Source organism: Gigantopelta aegis, chromosome 2 (genome assembly GCF_016097555.1).
Source record: "Gigantopelta aegis isolate Gae_Host chromosome 2, Gae_host_genome, whole genome shotgun sequence".
Classification (NCBI taxonomy): domain Eukaryota; kingdom Metazoa; phylum Mollusca; class Gastropoda; order Neomphalida; family Peltospiridae; genus Gigantopelta; species Gigantopelta aegis.
In genome coordinates this window covers 7,512,901-7,528,418 of record NC_054700.1, presented here as the reverse complement: position 1 = coordinate 7,528,418, position 15,518 = coordinate 7,512,901, and the positions used below count along the sequence as shown (strand labels likewise).

The 15,518-nt window shown below is 35.4% G+C and overlaps 1 protein-coding gene across 1 annotated transcript in view; it reads left to right on the top strand.

Annotated features, from left to right (window-relative positions):
- LOC121379358 (laminin subunit alpha-2-like) overlaps nt 1-15,439 on the top strand; it is a 113,722-nt gene extending 98,283 nt beyond the window's left edge. The window contains exons 43-52 of the mRNA XM_041507939.1: nt 1,033-1,181; nt 2,815-3,006; nt 4,589-4,840; nt 5,538-5,733; nt 7,932-8,111; nt 9,481-9,566; nt 11,519-11,619; nt 12,470-12,603; nt 13,423-13,639; nt 14,226-15,439. Coding sequence (XP_041363873.1) covers nt 1,033-1,181; nt 2,815-3,006; nt 4,589-4,840; nt 5,538-5,733; nt 7,932-8,111; nt 9,481-9,566; nt 11,519-11,619; nt 12,470-12,603; nt 13,423-13,639; nt 14,226-14,368 — 1,650 coding nt within the window. The 3' untranslated portion in view covers nt 14,369-15,439. The remainder of the gene's footprint in view (nt 1-1,032; nt 1,182-2,814; nt 3,007-4,588; nt 4,841-5,537; nt 5,734-7,931; nt 8,112-9,480; nt 9,567-11,518; nt 11,620-12,469; nt 12,604-13,422; nt 13,640-14,225) is intronic.
- Nucleotides 15,440-15,518: the final 79 nt, after the last annotated feature.

The following is a 15,518-nucleotide window of genomic DNA, read 5'->3' as shown; positions in this document are numbered from 1 at the left end:
ATTCATTTCACTTGGCACTTGATCAACTTTATTAGTAAACAATAGTATACCATGTACATGATAATACATTCATAATACATTAATTTATCATATTAATAGCTAGCATATATCCAGTGTAATCAATGTTTGTGAGATTTTTTAAATTACATACTTTCAGACTTTGATAACTTTCTAAATTAGATGTATATTAATCAAAGTCATGACACTATATTTATTGACATTTAAGCAAACGTACTACGGTGACACTCCATAATTGACGTATGCATTCAAAGTCAACAAAGAAAAACATTTCAATAGCCACTTTACACTGGAAAATGTCCAGCATTCTGAAAACAAAAAATGTTAAACACTAGTTTATTTTTTTGTAAGGATATACAAAATGATGTCATTTCCATTCAGAAAGACACAGTGTTACATATTCTTACGTCATTTGAATACTGGCTGACTGAAATTGAAGTTGTGTATACAGTTTACAAAACCACATTGTATTAAGCTTGAGGTTATATGATAAAAATATTATCACTCTTGTGTGTTTGGGTATCGTTAATATCATATATTAGGAATAAAAATAATGTAATATGCGAGCCTCTGGTGAGCATAATACAATTTCTATTCCTAATATATGATACTGATGACACCGAAACAAATTCTGGTAATAACCTCTAAATATCATGTATGTAATAATACAATGATATACCATATATATGTCAGTGATATACAATGTACGTAACAATACATTGATATATCATGTATATAATAATACATTAATATACAATGTGTATTTAATACATTAATATACCAGTACAAAGTTGGAACATAATCTGTAGTAGATGGGGGGGAACAATCTATAGTGGAGGGGATGCAGTCTAGAGGGAGAACATATTTTTAACCGTATTTATTAATGAAGGACAAAAAATTAAAAGATGGGTGACACAAGCCCTTCCCCCTGGTTCCTACAGTCTGGTGTACTTTACAATATACTGATATTCCATGTACATTGTAGTACATTGATATAATGTTTGTTCTTTGTAGACAAGAGTTCTCTACCTTGGTTTGTTCCATGGCAACTTAATACTGCTGTACAGTCAGACCTCAGCCAGGATGTTTAGCGTCACGACCATGGGTCGGTATCTCAGTGACGGACAGCAACACGATGTCAAGATAAATTTTACACAGCGCAGGTACACTGTCAAGTTAGATTTTACATGGTACAAGTACACTGTCAGGATAGATTTTACACGGTACAGGTACACTGTCAGGATAGATTTTACACAGCGCAGGTACACTTTCAAGATAGATTTTACACAGCACATGTACACTTTTCAAGATAGATTTTACACAGTACAGGTACACTGTCAAGATAGATTTTACATGGTATAGGTACACTGTCGGGATAGATTTTACATGGTACAGGTACACTGTCAGGATAGATTTTACATGGTACAGGTACACTGTCAGGATAGATTTTACACGGTACAGGTACACTGTCAGGATAGATTTTACATGGTGCAGGTACCCTGTCAGGATAGATTTTACATGGTACAGGTACACTGTCAGGATAGATTTTACACGGTACAGGTACACTATTAGGATAGATTTTACATGGTACAGGTACATTGTCGGGATAGATTTTACATGGTACAGGTACACTGTCAGGATAGATTTTACACAGCGCAGGTACACTGTCAGGATAGATTTTACATGGTACAGGTACCCTGTCAGGATAGATTTTACACAGTACAGATACACTGTCAGGATAGATTTTACATGGTACAGGTACACTGTCAGGATAGATTTTACGTGGTACAGGTACATTGTTGGGATAGATTTCATATGGTACAGGTACACTGTTAGGATAGATTTTACATGGTACAGGTACACTGTCAGGATAGATTTTACGTGGTACAGGTACATTGTTGGGATAGATTTCATATGGTACAGGTACACTGTTAGGATAGATTTTACATGGTACAGGTACACTGTCAGGATAGATTTTACGTGGTACAGGTACATTGTTGGGATAGATTTCATATGGTACAGGTACACTGTTAGGATAGATTTTACATGGTACAGGTACACTGTCAGGATAGATTTTACGCTGTCAGGTACCCTGTCAGGATAGATTTTACATGGTACAGGTACACTGTCAGGATAGATTTTACATGGTACAGGTACCCTGTCAGGATAGATTTTACATGGTACAGGTACACTGTCAGGATAGATTTTACGTGGTACAGGTACACTGTCAGGATAGATTTTACGTGGTACAGGTACACTGTCAGGATAGATTTTACGCTGTTAGGTACCCTGTCAGGATAGATTTTACATGGTACAGGTACACTGTCAGGATAGATTTTACATGGTACAGGTACACTGTCAGGATAGATTTTACGCTGTCAGGTACCCTGTCAGGATAGATTTTACATGGTACAGGTACACTGTCAGGATAGATTTTACATGGTACAGGTACACTGTCAGGATAGATTTTACGTGGTACAGGTACACTGTTGGGATAGATTTCACGTGGTACAGGTACACTGTTAGGATAGATTTTACGTGGTACAGGTACAGTCAGGATAGATTTTACATGGTACAGGTACACTGTCAGGATAGATTTTACGTGGTACAGGTACACTGTCAGGATAGATTTTACGCTGTCAGGTACCCTGTCAGGATAGATTTTACATGGTACAGGTACACTATTAGGATACATTTTACATAGTTCAGCTAGGGCGACAAATACTGTTTAACATTTACTTGATTGGTTTCCATGATGAATTCTCTATATACATCTATTTACTGTACTTACTTCAGAGCCCAACTGATGTTAAATGGCACTGTGTATGAACAGACCGCCGTACCGACATTGTCAAACCCTCGGTTTGATCTGTCGGTTACGACACCAATTTACATTGGTGGTGTCCCAGACAACTCTGTGTTGAATAGCGAATACCCTGCTAGGAAGTCGTTTGTTGGAGCTGTGCGTTCACTGATCATCAATAACAGGTAAGGCTACAGTAAACTAAATGCTAGATTTTTATCTAAGCAGCAGAATCATATGCAAATAACTGATTTATGGTGTAAACCGATATGCAATTAAGTGGATTTGACTGTATGTGTATTATAATATAACACTTTTAATATTGCTCATACCTCAGACTAATGGAGCTATCAAATGTATTTTGGGGGGGGGGGGGGTTCAGCATAAACCTATAGATTCTCAAATTATATCGTTCTTAATTCAGAATGTTACGGATTTACAATGTTGTTTATTTTGTGTTCATTCGACTTTTATGAGGGTTGGCCTAGATTTGTCAGAGTTATGCCCTTGAACCTAGGAAATATGAAACTGTGTTGTGCCTGGTAGGGGATGTACATATTATGCTTTAGCAGTACTTTCGGAATACTACTTGTTAGTCCTCTACCAGGAATTATAGGTTTCATTTCAATCTATCTGTCTGTTTCTCTGTCTGTCCCAAATATAATTTTCTGGACATACGGCTTGTAGGTACAGGGTTCGCAGCCCAGTACCGGCTCCCATCCAGAGCGAGTTTTAGCGACTCAATGGGTAGGTGTATGGCCACTACACCCTCTTCTCTCTCACTAACCACTAACCCACTGTCCTTGACAGACAGCCCAGATAGCTGAGGTGTGTGTGCCCAGGACAGCGTGCTTGAACCTTAATTGGATATAAGCTTGAAAATAAGTTGAAATGAAATGAAATTCTTATGCTACCAGATATTGATCTGAAATTTTATATATAGTTTTATCATGTACAGTTACAGATCAAGTTCGTCTTTCATGGGAATTACCCCATTTTTCATAGTTATGGCCCGATCATTTTCATTTCAACTTATTTTCGTGCTTATATCCAATTAAGGTTCAAGCACGCTGTCCTAGACACACACCTCATCTATCTGGGCTGTCTGTCCAGGACAATGACTTTTTTTATCCAATTAAGGTTCAAGCACGCTGTCCTAGACACACCTCATCTATCTGGGCTGTCTGTCCAGGACAATGAGTTAGTGGTTAGTGAAAGAGAAGAGGGTGTAGTGGTCTTACACCTACCCACTGAGTCATCAAAACTTGCTCTGGGTGGGAACCGGTACCAGGCTGCGAACCATGTACCTACCAGCCTTATGTCCGATGGCGTAACCACTACACCACGAGGTCGGTATATGGCCAGATTAAGTTTGACTTTATGGGAATTTATTCATATTCAGACATAACTCTGGCAAAAAAATTAGAATGTATTCAGGTTTTACAAAGTTGGGGCACTTGAACTTAAGTTGATATGAACATTTGTTGGCTCCAGTAGGGGTCTCTCCTGGACCAAGTCACTGGCTATCCAGAGATTTGGCCTGCGAAAGACATGCCTGAAACCTTAGTGGTATATGAGTATGTTAAAGATAGGAGACATGTATCATGGGTGTAGTAAGGTGCCAAAAAGTGGCATGGGGGCATACACACACACATGTATATATAAAAACCATTGCTGCTGCTACAAAGTGCCCACCCCTCCACACTTTCTACACCAGTGTGTATTGCTTTAGAAGTACTCTCAGAATGCTTCATGTTTTTACTTCAGACTAGTGGACCTGATCAATGCTGGATCCTTCCAGTCATACAATAACATAGACTTATCTGGAGTCCCAGCTCCCCCCAGTGAACTGCCACCTCCACCGTACTCTACCATGATGCCGCTGACAACCTTTCCACCTCCAACATGTGCCGCGCCATTGACCCCCACGTATCTGCCTCAATATGCCGGAATCTGGTTCAAGGGAAATGCTGTCTTTGCTGTGGATGTCAGTTCAAAAACTTCACTCTTCCTGGAAAAGTAGGTGTCATATATTTTCAGGCGTGTGAGATTTTACATTCTTTATTTTTATCTTTTTTTTTTTTAATTTTAAGACTGTACACTCAGTTAGCATAATTTAGCTAATATCCCCCAATAAAACAAATAACAATAACAACCATAAAACACGATAGTGTTAACAAAGAACTATTTTAAAAGTGCTTAACACTTACACTTTCTTTCTCTTTCTGTCTCTATGTGTGTTTGTGTGTGTTTCTGTCTCTATTTGTGTGTGTGTGTCTCTACCTTTTCTTCCCCCTTTTTCTCTCTCTCCCTCTCTCTCTCTTCCTCTCCTCTCTCTCTATTTCTACTTCTCCCTCTATTTCTGTCTCTGTCTGTCTGTCTCTCTGTCTCTCTCTCTCTCTCTCTCTCTCTCTCTCTCTCTCTCTCTCTCTCTCTCTCTCTCTCTCTCTCTCTCTCTCTCTCTCATATGAAACAAACAGTAAATATGGTTACTTTGTCAGCCATCTTTTTGTGTGTGTAAAATTATAGTTTATTAACCAAATGAATGAGCAAGAAAGACTCCCATCACATGCAACCATGTGGGAAAGAAAAAGTACATCCACGGTGGTGGAAATTTCTATCCCGGTATTCATCCCAGGTCAAAATGTCTACCACCTTAAGTGTACTTTTTAAATTTTATAATAAAAATACATAAATATCCTTTTTTATTTTTAAGTTTTGCCATGTCGATCAAGTTTGCGGCTTTCCATCCAGATGGCCTGTTGTTGTTTGTAGCGAACAGTTATCAGCAATCTTCCCAGTGGCTCGCTATCTATCTCAATAATGGAAAAATTGCCATGGAAATCAAAGGAGTAAACTTCAGTGAAACCTTGACTTCTGAGTTTACTTACAATGATGGCATTCCACACAGGGTAAGCTAAGTTTGTATCAACATGTGAGCTCCGTGGTCTAGTGGATAAGCTACTGGACAATCAAGCTGATGACAGTGGTTCAAATCCCGTCAAAGCTGGCTCGCACATTCATTCATCTTTCTCATCTATCACCCTCTGCCTGTTATTCCCATTACTTGAATATAAAAAAATTCCAATTTCTCCCACAATTTCAATCTGTTTGAACCCTTTCTGTCAGTTTCCTCCAACTCTGTCTTCTGAGCTGTCCACACCATCGGGTACCTGTCTCAATTTCCTCCACGGGTGCAGTCTCTGTGTACTTCCCTGCACCCACCTGGCAATCCTCATCCTTTGCTGCTACTAAAGCTGGTCTGACCCAAGGAAGTAACGACCACTGGTAGTAGGAAATAAAATGAAATTTAACCTAGTACAAATATTAGAACGATCAGATATATGTTTACTATACAGCCACTAATATTTCATGCAGAAATATATATTTGATATGTAATTACAATCGTTAGAAAGTCTGTTAGTCGATAACATCTTTAAATGGCAGCAAACTCAAGAATGTCCCTTTAACAAATGAAAAAATTTGGAGTTAATAAAAAACCGTGATTATTTCTGCTAACTGGGGGCAGCCATTTTCTTTTCTTTTCGAGATGTCCAGTACTCTAGCTTAATTGGGGTGAAGTGACGTCAGCTCGTGACCAACTCCTGTATGCAGTCTTCTCTTTTATCAACCTGACTTGTAAAACAATATAAATGATAATATAATAAACTATTTAACTAAATATATTTCAAGTTGCATTAACGGAACGAAATGGGGTTATAGTATTTTTCTCTGTGAAATAATCCAAAGGAAAAAGGTACACTATTAGGCCTATTGGTATATGCTACGTTGGAGCAAAAACGACAACCCACGATACCCAAGTGATAATTTTCATTTAACAGTTTTATTAATTAAATATAATAATATACTTGTTGATATTAAGCAATAATGTGCATTACATATCATTGAATATGCATACATGTACCAATCCAAAAGCCTTGCTTAATTAAGCATTCCTGTAATATATAATTTTAGTCGTCAAAAACATGTTACAATGTTAGCAAACTCAGGTTATACAGTCTCTTGAAAAACAGAGTTTTAGATATAAATCATGTTTGATTTTAGAAGATAATGACTTAAAATTAAGTGTCATAAATGTTTTTTATGAATATTATTAGGAACAAATTCTGTTTTTAATTAATTGAAAGAAATTCTTTTCCTTAAAACAAAATGTAGAAATTCTTTTTCTTAAGATTAATTACAGAATGTTATTTTTTTTAATGTAAAAATTCATATTTAAGTTACATGTACCATGACCTTTAGAAGTTAATTAACATTTCAAGATGTGATGCTTTATTGGCTTTGATGGTTTAGTAGCTAGGCCATTGGACTTGAGGCTAGTAAGTACTGGGTTTTACACCCCACCTAAAGCAAAGGGGATCTTTCATGCCAGTACTGACTCCAACCCAGAGTGAATGAACCACTATGCTCAATGCTCAGAGTGAATACACCACTATGCTCAATGTTCAGTGAATGAACCACTATGCTCAATGCTCAGAGTGAAAGAACCACTATGCTCTATGCTCAGTGAATACACCACTATGCTCAGAGTGAATGATCAATGCTCAGAGTGAATGCACCACTATGCTCAATGCTCAGAGTGAATGCACCACACTGTTCAATGCTCAGAGTGAATGCACCACTATGCTCAAAGGCCATATACACCAAGTTTCATGGGTGCGATTATTAGTTTTTAGATGATTACCTAGCAGACAGTGCAAGTTTGAGGTACCCAGGGCTCGGGTGATATTGAGATCCAATCAGAGGAGACTGTCAGTTTCATTGCCATCCTTTTGTCTGTCCATCCATATGTCTGTCTTTCATTCTGTCTGTCCCACTGACATGTAGGTCTCCAGATTTTCTTGGCAATATCTCAAGATACTGAGCAGATATTTTGTGTATAGCTTTATTATATACGGTTACAAATTAAGTTCGACTTTCATGCTGATTTACTCATGTTTGACAGAGTTATGGCCCTTGATCATAGAAGATATGAAAATAATTTGGGCCCAATATGCCCAAAATGTATATTGCTTTAGCAGTACTTTCAGGATTGCTTGTAAAAAAAAAAAAAAAAAAAAATTCTTTCTGCTGGGTTTTTTTTCTTCAGGTTGACTTCTTGGTTATGAACCGCTACTTTGTACTTGTTGAGCCCCTCAAGAAGGAATACGTTAGCAACAGCCAGGACGGGCTTGCACAACCAGCCGCGTTTAACAGCATCACAACGGACTTGTTTCTTGGTGGCAGGGATAACAGAGTTGCTTTTGGTCAACAAGTTCTGTCACATTTGGTGGGTTTGCATGCTTTGTTTTATGAGTAATGTTTCATTTATTACTATATTAATATACCAATTAGAATTTTCTTTCATTTATTTGTATATTATATCAATATACTATTTAAAAAACCGCTGGGGTTTTTTTTGGGGGGGGGGGGGGGGGAGCAAGTGCATTTGTACAAACTGAAATTTAAATGATTATTTCCAATACATCATTAAGTTATTTTTTAATGGCATCTAGATGACTTTGAGCCTTAATAATATATTAAGCACAGGTTCATTAAGTACATGTGATGCAATAAACTAAATGATTTTCACTTTATATTTGTTTTGTGTATTTATATACAAGTTTATTTTCAATCATTTTATTTGAATGTACAGTAAAACCTCTCAAAACTGGAATTCCCCCAAAACCAGAAATTTTTCAGTCCTTTTTTAAAAGTCAGTACAGAACTTAACATGTCTAAACCGGATACTTCTTAAAGGGACATTCCTGAGTTTGATGCATTGTAAGATGCTTCCAACTAATAAAATATTTCTATGATTAAACTTGCATATTAAATATATTTTCTTGTTTAGGATATCAGTGTCTGTATATTCAATGTGTTTTTGGTCATCTTAATATTTGTAAGAAGCCCAAACTGGATTTTGTCTTCAAATAATTTCGTACGTACGAAAAAAACATATCTTAGGAAATAAAATGACATTTAACCCAGTACAAATATTAGAATGATCAGAAACACGTTTAATACACAGCCACTAATATTTTATGCAGAAAAATATATTTAGTATGTAATTACAATCATAGTCGATAACATCTTAAAAAGTGCAGCAAACTCAGGAATGTCCCTCTAAAACTGAACATTATACTTGGTCATAAGGGTGTCCGGTTTAGAGGGGTTTCACTGTAGTTTTATGTAAGTAATATATTTAACATTAATATTCAGTAAATGGGGATTAATTCCTAGAGTATATAATATGAATGCATAATTACAAATCTGAAAATTGTTAAAAATACTTTTGTCACATGTTGGATTATCAAATGGTGCCACATATCTTAATTTTTTCTGAGTATTATATCGCAGATGAATAAAATAATAGCCATATAGTCGTCATTTTTTCAAAAACTTTTCCTCTCCATACGAACCAATGCTCAAAGGCTGTGGTATGTGCTGTCCTGTTTGTGGGAAAGTGCATATAAAAGATCCCTTCCTGCTAATAGAAACATGTAGCTGTTTCTTCTAAGACTAAATGTTAGAATCTACAAATGTTTGACATCTCATAGCATATTTTCAAGGGTCACCTTTTAATATGCATTTAATACCATAAAGGTTTCATTTTTATATTAATATAGACATTTTCATAATTTAATATTCATTTTCAGCCTGGTGGATTTGTTGGTGCAATTTACAAATGTTTTATCAAAGTGAATGACGCTAACTCCAGTAAAAATCTCGAGGTCGATTGGAGGTAATTTAAGAGGTTTTTGGTTTGGCACATACTGTTTAATTTTTAGTCCCTACTGGTCCAACCAGAGAGGACTATAAGTTTCATCTTCATCCTGTCTGTCTCTCTCTCTGTCTGTATGTATGTCCATATGTACGTCTGTCTGTATATCCGTCTGCCTGTCCGTCCGTCCATCCATATGTATGTAGGTACGTACGTATGTACGTAAGTCTGTATGTCCATCTGTCTGTCTGTCCCACATACAGAGTTTTCCAGACCTTTTTTTTCCAGTTTCTCAAGATGTTGAGCTGAAATATTGAATATAGCTTTATTATGTACCGTTACAGATTAAGTTTGACTTTCATGGCGATTTACCCATGTTTGACAGCGTTATGACACTTGAACTTAGGAGATAAGAATTTTTTTTGAGTCCAGTATGGAATATGTATTGCTTTAGCAGTACTCTCAGAATGCTTGTTTGGGGGGGGGGGGACATAACCCAGTGATAAAGCACTCGCCAGAAGCACCATCGCAGGGCTCGAACTTTAAGAATTTGAAAGGCTATTTTGCTCTATGTAGACATATTTCAAATGTGCAAATGTTAAATATTGGCAGATAATGTACACCAGGTGTATATATTTTGTCATTGTTGGTGAGCTTTCCCGATGGCAGAAAAGTGCCACCGGTGATGGTCTCTACCTACAGCAATATATATCTCAACAACGGCAATTGCTGTCGGAGCAGTCATTAAGTTTGAGCCCTGCCATCGATCTAGGATCAGTCTGTCAGTGATGAACCCTTTGGGCTATTTTATTTCTTGTTCCAACCAGTGCTTCGCAGCTGGTGTAACAAAGGGCATGGTACATGTACATATATTCCTGTCTGGAATGGTGTATATATGTACATGTATATAAAAGAACCCTGGCGGCTCATCAAAAGTAGTTATCTCTGAGATCTATAACCATATGCTGAAGACCATATGACTGTAGAAGAAAATGTTTTGAGTTTTATCGTTAAATAAAACATTTCTTTATTGTTCATTCCTTATTTCTCAGGGCTACATGATTTTATGTTTGCTATGCTGTATTTACTGAGAGGGAAGGTGGTTATTCCTTCTTTAAAAACTCAAACGCCAACAAACAGTTTCCTTTTTACTTTAAAAGTGCCCATTTTGTCTACCTGGAGAATGCCCTGATTTTGGTTTACTGTCCGCTCCCCTCCTGCCCCTCCTGCCCCTTTAGAAAGTTTAGGCTATATGTACAGTCCTGGTTTATGATATGTCTTGTATTGTGAAGAAACTGATAATTTTTTAACTGTGAAAGTGTTGACAAGCATAAGCCACATACACACAACACATTATTATACATATTAAATTATTTTATAAAGCTCTATGTTAAAATTCAAACTGTAACAAAAATTTAAAACCCCCAGCTATACTTAGGATGTCTTGCAGTAAAAATCAAAAGGAGAAATAAACATCCATAATTAATATGTACCTGTTTGAAATTTCTGACATGAAACCTGTTGTATCTTATTTATTCATCAAGTATATCAATTTTTTCTGTTTTGTATTACCGGTCTCTAGATGTAGTTTAATTATAATACAATGTAGGTCAAATCATCTTATTTATTCATCAAGTATTGTCCCGTTTTGTATTACCGGTCTCTAGACGTAGTTTCATTATAATACAGTGTACATGTATGTCAAATCATCTTATATATTCATCAAGTATTATCCTGTTCTGTATTAACTGTCTCTAGATGTAGTTTCATTATAATGCAATGTATTTCAATTGTGTTATTTATTCATCAAGTATTATCCTGTTTTGTATTACTGTATCAAGATGTAGTTTTATTATAATACAATGTATTTCAAATCATCTTATTTATTCTTTTACCAGTATCAAGCTGTAGTTTCATTATAATACAATGTATTTCAAATCATCTTAGTTTCATTATAATACAATGTATTTCAGATCTCCCAAAATTCCACTAGCAGATGGGACAACAGGAGAAATACCAACCAATGCTTACTATGGATTATCACTGAGTGGGGATAATTCATTTGTAAAACTGGGTATGTGGAGTTTTGATATATTTATCATAGTACATGGACTATATATTTGGGGTATGTTGATTCGATATATTTATCATAATACACAGAGTAGATATTTGGGATATGTTGAATTTGGATATATTTATCATAATATGTTGACTATATATTTGAGGTGTGTTGCATTTGCATATCTTTATCATAATACATGGACAATATATTTGGTGTATGCTGATTTTTTTATATATATTTATCATAATACATGGAGTTTATATTTGGGGTATGTTGCATTTTTATATCTTTATTATAATATGATTAGTAAATTTGAGGTATGTTGGGTTTGGATATATTTATCATAATAAGTGTAGTATTTTGAGGGGTATGTTGAGTATGGGTATATGTATTTTAATATACATTGTAAATAGTATATATGGGAGATCCAAAATTTGGGTGAACATGGAATATATATTTGGGGTATATTGAGTTTGGGTATGTTTATAATACCAGTAATATTTTTGGGGTATTTTTAGTTTAGGTATATTTATAATAAGTGTTTGTGTGTATTTAGTTTAGGTATATTTATAATATGTATTTGTATGTATTTATTATAACACATATAGAATATTTGGAGTGTGTTGTGTTTGCATGTATTTATTATAACACGTAGAATATTTGGAGTGTGTTGTGTCTGGGTGTATTTATTATAACCCATAGAATATTTGGTGTGTGTTGCATCTGGGTGTATTTATTATAACACATGTAGAATATTTGGAGTGTGTTGTGCTTAGGTGTATTTATTATAACACATGTAAAATATTTGAGTGTATAACACATGTATAATATATGGGTATATAACACATGTACTATTTTGTAGGTGAGTTTATATCACTGGTGAACATGAACCTGACAGTAAAAGTGAACTTCAGCACGACACAAGTGTCAGCTAGCCTGTTTGGTATCTACATGTTCCACAATCGTTTCGTTGTCCTGGAACTTGCAAACCACTGGGTTAGTAAAATTACTAATCATCATTTTTCATGTGTGAGTAAGTGTACATTTTTACAATTTGGTCAATGTGCCCATTTCTTGTTAACACAAAGATTTGTTCCAGCACTTGGGGGATGGGTTTGTGTGTGTGTGTGTGCAGTTGACTATCACTCATGAAAATATAGTAGCTATGGTAATATGCTTTAATCATCTCCCTGATGTTGTGGATCTATATTAACATTTATATGTTTTAGCTTTCATGCTTTTAGGTTTCTTTGATCATTTAAGATTGTTATTTTATAAAGGTTCTGCTAGCTGAATATTTGGGTTTTTTTAAATGCATATTAATTCATGAAAGCATGTACCATACACTTTTTAATGAGTTTTGGAAATTTAGTAGAATTTCTTTTTCAAATGAGGCATGTACTTATTGTATATGTATTGTGTGGCTTTGTTAATAATTTAGTTTTTGCTCAGAGTTGTAAGACACTGTTCACCAGACATAAAACATTTGTAAAGTTACTGTTGGTTATAATATGGAAATGGAGGTCTAACAGATAATCAGCTATACTGGTTATTAGAATAACATTGATATGCACTGGAGTTATGCAATTAAGAGGATTTGATTGTACAGTGAAATCTGTCTAAACCTCACCCTCAACAAACTGGATTCCTATCAAAACAAGCCGAGATTCGTGGTCCCAGATGTTCTCAATTCTAAAATGCGACCTCTAAACACCAGATCCTGTCTAAATCAGATAAATATTAGGTGCCTGGTGTGATCTTTTTAAGACCGATTTCACTGTACTTGTATGTCTTATGTGGGTTGGTTTTTTCCAGCTCAGAGTCGTAATGGCCTACAACAAGTCGTTTGAAGTAACAGTCTATGATTCGACTAACCTATGTGACGGAACGCCCCATTCTGTCAGCATGTCGGTGGGACCAATGGGAGTGGAGATTCAGATCGACGACAGTTTCAGCAGGACATATGCTTACACACCAGACTTCATCCCTCCTGAAATCTTGAACACCGTCGCCTACTTTGGTGGCTTTGAAAGTAAATATATAGTCTTACGTTTTCACTTAATGATTGTGGAAATTAAATACATGCAGTGAGGTAGTGTGGGCAGGGCCACCATGGCAGTTGCCCTGGGTGCAAAATTCTGGACTGGTGGAAGGGACTCAGGGAGTGCTAACGGTCCACTGGTTAGGTGGCGCAATACTTGCCTTGCCCCAGGCACTGGCAACCCACACTATGCCACTGAATACATGGGACAACTAGCTGCTTCGAAATATAGCATACAGCTGTGTGTGTGTGTGTGTGTGTCTCTGTCTCTCTCTCTCTCTCTCTCTCTGTGTGTATATATATACATTGTATATATATATATATATATATATATATATATATATATATATATATATATATATATATATATATATATATGAATGAAAAAACAGCAAATTTGTCAAAAGCAAAGTTTTTAACTTTTTGTAGAAAAACTAATAAATCTATACAGTCTGTTAATTTCATGTACATTTTACATGAGTGAAAGGATTCTGTTTTTGAGGGGTGGGCCTCAATTTCAATATTAAAAATATATATATCTTCTTGATTACTTAACTTTTGCTTTGCTTATTTTCAGATCCCGCCAATACATTTTCCAAAGAAGTTGTTAAGGAACATCTCCGGGGTTGTTTGCTTGATATTGTTGTCAATGGTAAAAAGTACGACACAGCTCTGTTGAAGGGGTTCAGTCGAGGAACTGTGTATGGTTGTCCTTACTAATACGTCATCTTGCAAGTGGATACCAGTCTAGCATAGCATTTTATGTTATGCAGATTCTCATTGTCTGATTTGGACAATGCATACGTTATTCCTATACTTTGCTGTGTCATTAATGTTTTATGCTGTATTGTTTATTTTCCCACCAACTAAATTGTTAAACTTATAACCCACCATAATAAAATTGTTTCTCATTTGTGTATATGTATGTTTTATGCAGTCAGAATTTAGAACAGTTATTAGTCCCCTGCCAGTCCTTATGTCTGTCTGTCTATCCATCCGTCTGTCCCACATAATATAGTTTTTCAGACATTTTTTCTACAATGCATCAAGGTATTGTGTATAACTTTATAAAATACTGTTACAGATCAAAATTGACTTTCATGGCAATTTACCAATTTGTCACAGAGTTATGGTCCTTGAACTTAGGCGATACGAAAATTTGTTGGGCTCAGTTGGGGGACATGTATTGCTTTAGCAGTACTTTTAGAAAAACAAAAATAACTTTTTAAAATGCTTTTACAGTTGTCATTTTTCTTAAACTGTTGTTGTTATTACCATATATCATTACCTATTAGTTGCCCTTGGCAAAATCTTCCCCTAAACTAATATTTTTGCTTAATTTTCTGACTCCTTTGTAAGTCTTTCTGAATAATATTTTGATGAAGAAAATTTTTACTTATAGTTGAAAATATACGGTATCTAAAACATGCTGGGATGAATTTACAAAGCCTGTTTTTATTTTGCAGGTGTGTAACTACTTATATTTACAATACTTAGGTAAACACTTACATTTAAGAAAAACAGGCTTCGACCCATGAAATCCACACTCAATCAGAATTGTTTTTTTAATTGACCTATATGATAAGGTATACGGTATTTCAAACATTTAGAAAAATCCTCACAAAATTAGTATTCACTATATTTAACCAATTCCATTACATTTAATAAAAAAAATGTACTGTTAATTATATGTTTGTATCATATGTTTGTACACGAAAGGGAAATACTTTTGCCATCGGACTCCTGTAACATTGCTGTGAATTTTATATGGCTAATAAATTCTGCCTTCCACTCTCATTGTTGTCTTTTGTTATTATATTTCTATCAGTTTTATCGAAGTACTTATACTAATTAATACAGTAACTTTGAC